Genomic DNA, 3,566 nt, shown 5'->3' on the forward strand with positions numbered 1-3,566 from the left:
GGCGTTTCCTTAATTGTGAGCCCCGGCAAAGAAGCATAAACAGTCATCCGACGAGAGGAAGGAAAAACAGAGGGATTATGATTATGGTCATTGATAATGACTAATAAACACAGCGTCACCCTGCTAAGATAACTGCCTATCTCAAGTTTTGGCCAAATTGAGATTTTTGCCTAGGTCAGCTTCTGAACACATTGGGCACCTACTGTCTAGCTGCCTATCTCATTGTTAAAACAGTGGTGTATGAAATGCCAGAAAATGCAAATTGCCCATCTCAAGAGGTGAGTTAGGCAATTTTTATCACTGAGATAGGCAATTTCCCCATATTCCGAGATGGCTGCACCTAGACAAATACAACGGAAAACCCTTACTACAGATGAAATTCTTTCCATGATAGACAGGAGTGAGAGCAGTGGTAAATATCAACATTAATTTAAAACAAGTCCTGTCACTGTACAAAAGTAAAATTGGTGCAACTTCCTTCAGATACGTCTCCAGTTCAAAGAAAGCATTGTATTGAGGTCAGTTGGCACAATAGCCACCCATTCATGAGTGTGCAATGCATTGTCTAGGCATGGATATATATGTCTATATATACATATAGGGTTGTTTCTGATACGGTATTTAGTAAGCAGTTCCACAGCCAGAACTACGCGGTGTTCATCCCCAAAAAAGACCAATGCGACATCTGTGTAAGTTACAAACATGGAAACATTGATGAAGAAACGTACAATGCTCACATCCGCGCTAAGGATCAGGCGAGAGATGAAAAAGCAAGGGACAAAGCATCTGCAAGTGACAGAATATCAGTGAGGACAATGGACTTGCAGGCAGTACTCATTTGCCCTCAAACCCAAATAGCCCCCATGCATTACAAAACGTTGCAAGTACACAATTTTACCCTGTATAATTTGGCAACTTGGGAAGTGATAGTTTTGCATCCCTTCAGTATAAGCACTTTGAGCAAGTGCTTAGTTGCTCAGAATCCAGCTTTAGAGGTAATACTTGTCTGGAGCGATGGGTGCGGGTATCAGAATAGGAATGCGGTAGTTGCAAATGCCTACTCAGAATTGTCTAGGAAGTATAGGGTTGTGATCAAGCAGAAATATCTTGTTGTGGGTCATACTCAAATGGAGTGCGACTCCATGCACAGCACTATAGAGAGGAAAATAGTGACTGATATCTTCACACCCAGAGAGTACATCCTGATGATGGTAAGTGCCCGTCTTAAACCAGCGGGCTGCCCTATACATGTATAGTGAAGCAGGTTACCCACAGTGAATGGATGAAACTAGATGGTATGTACTTCACCAGCATCAGGCCAGGTAAGAAGGCTGGATATCCTACCGTCCATGATCTCCGAGGACTTGAATACCGCAGTGATGGCCAGGTAAGTTACAAACTGTCTCTTGGTGAAACTGTCGAGTGGGAGGTGTTGCCTCAGAGGATACGTTAACCAGCCCAACCATTGAAATGGGTAAAAATATTACAGGAGCCCCTACCGATAAAACGTAGAAAATATGATGACCTGCAGTCTATGATGCATGTCATGCCACAAGAATGGCGCCACTACTATGAGGCACTGCTACATGACTAGTTATAATTTTCTGACAGTTCAAAATTGTTCATACATGACACTGTACAATTGAAATTAAGGATAGTAATAGTTTACAAACCTCTAAAAGCTGGCTAATGCTCCATTAGGAGTGTTCCCAACTTTGATATCATTAATGATTAATGATTAATGATTAATGATTAATGATTAATGATTGATAATCCTAACCCTAACCCTAACCCTAACTCTAACTCTAACTTAAATGACATTAAACCACAAACTAAGATATGACCATGACCATATATATTAACTAACTAACGATTCATAAGCCACCTCATGCCATGTAACAAGATCATGTATATCATCTGATGTCAGGCATAGCTCAAGATTCATATAACATCTTTGGTCTAGTGCGAACCTGAAGAATATAACGTGCTTACTCTCTCCGTTACTCTAGGCGATTAAAGACAGCAAGCTGATTGCGATGGTCGGTGTCCTACTGATGATGAACATGACTGTACTTATACTCCAGCTAATAATTGATCCACCCCACATTGACACTATCTCAGCCAGGCCTATCGTACGTATATACATATATTACGTTATATATACGTTATACATATACGATATATAGTTATCAGCGATGGCTTTTCTTGACGATTATAAAGCCGTCGCTAAGCATTCACTAACAACTAATACTCTAACTATAGACACGTATACACTAAGTAGACACTAGTATAGAGTATTAGTACACTAGATAGACATTAGTATACTAGATAAGTAGACACTACTACACTAGATAGACATTAGTACACTAGATAAGTAGACACTACTACACTAGATAGACATTAGTAGACACTATAACTAAACTTATTGTATATAGATGAGTGGATGTAATTCACCCTCTTTACGTCAAGGATTCGATCTCAGAACACATCGCGATGTGTTGCCACGGAAACTACCGCTTATCGATACAATTCTAGGAACATATGCGCAATTATTTTAGCTTCACCCTGCGCGTTCGTGGTTTAAGTAGATGGCGGTTGATCGTAAGGCATTCTATCAATGCGCAGGTGAGTCCGCACGACTCTGACGTCATCAATCAGTACCTGATCGACACGTGCAGCTCGAAGAATGAGGTTTACTTCATGGCAGCGTTGTACATCATCCAGGGAGTACTCCTGTTTGGGGGATGCTTCCTAGCCTACGAGACTCGCAAGGTGAATGTATACTCCACGCACGCAGTAGATCTTAGTTCCTTTTACGCAGACATCGACGAAGGAGTTAGAAAAAACCGTAATAATGTTAGGGTTACCCTATCTTTACGAAACTACGCATGCCGTACCGAATGTACTGGGATGAATTAAGTCTTTCCCTTCATTTCTCTCTCGCGCGCGCACTCTCGTTTCCCTTTCTCGCACATACACTCTCACTCCATCTCTATCTCCCCCTCTATCTCTTGTTCTTCATTCTCTTCTAGGCTTTTGCTTGTATTTCACCTAGTGATATTTGGCTGTTTCTTTCACTAGGTGAAAGTGGAGGCACTGAATGATTCGCAGCTGATCGGTACTTGCATCTACAACGCCGTCGTTCTGTCGTTCATGGGCGTCGCCATTACGTTTATCCTGCCCGACAATCCGCCCGTCAAGTACGGCCTCGTCTCTAGCTTCATCATCGGTGGAACTACGTTCACCGCCTTCCTGCTCTTCTTACCTAAGGTACGATGTTACACGTACCCAAGTAGTAGTGGTAGTAGTGGTAGTAGTAGTAGTAGTAGTAGTAGTAGTAGTAGTAGTAGTAGTAGTAGTAGTAGTAGTAGTAGTAGTAGTAGTAGTAGTAGTAGTAGGTAGTAGGTAGTAGTAGTAGTAGTAGTAGTAGTAGTAGTAGTAGTAGTAGTAGTAGTAGTAGTAGTAGTAGTCGTAGTCGTCGCTGTAGTAGTAGTAGTAGTAGTAGTAGTAGTAGTAGTAGTAGTAGTAGTAGTAGTAGTAGTAGACTAGTAGTAGTAGCAGCAGCA

General features: G+C 41.5%; 1 protein-coding gene across 1 annotated transcript in view; it reads left to right on the forward strand.

The window, feature by feature from the left end:
• The first annotated feature begins 255 nt into the window (after positions 1-255).
• Positions 256-3,566, forward strand: part of LOC106806598 (gamma-aminobutyric acid type B receptor subunit 2-like) — a 16,071-nt gene continuing 12,760 nt past the window's right edge. Inside the window, exons 1-6 of the mRNA XM_014808592.1 lie at positions 256-278; positions 626-792; positions 1,257-1,387; positions 2,010-2,132; positions 2,626-2,772; positions 3,082-3,270. Of these exons, the coding sequence (XP_014664078.1) occupies positions 256-278; positions 626-792; positions 1,257-1,387; positions 2,010-2,132; positions 2,626-2,772; positions 3,082-3,270 (780 nt within the window). The remainder of the gene's footprint in view (positions 279-625; positions 793-1,256; positions 1,388-2,009; positions 2,133-2,625; positions 2,773-3,081; positions 3,271-3,566) is intronic.

The sequence above is a fragment of the Priapulus caudatus genome, unplaced genomic scaffold, assembly GCF_000485595.1.
Source record: "Priapulus caudatus unplaced genomic scaffold, Priapulus_caudatus-5.0.1 Scaffold169, whole genome shotgun sequence".
Classification (NCBI taxonomy): Eukaryota; Metazoa; Priapulida; class Priapulimorpha; order Priapulimorphida; family Priapulidae; genus Priapulus; species Priapulus caudatus.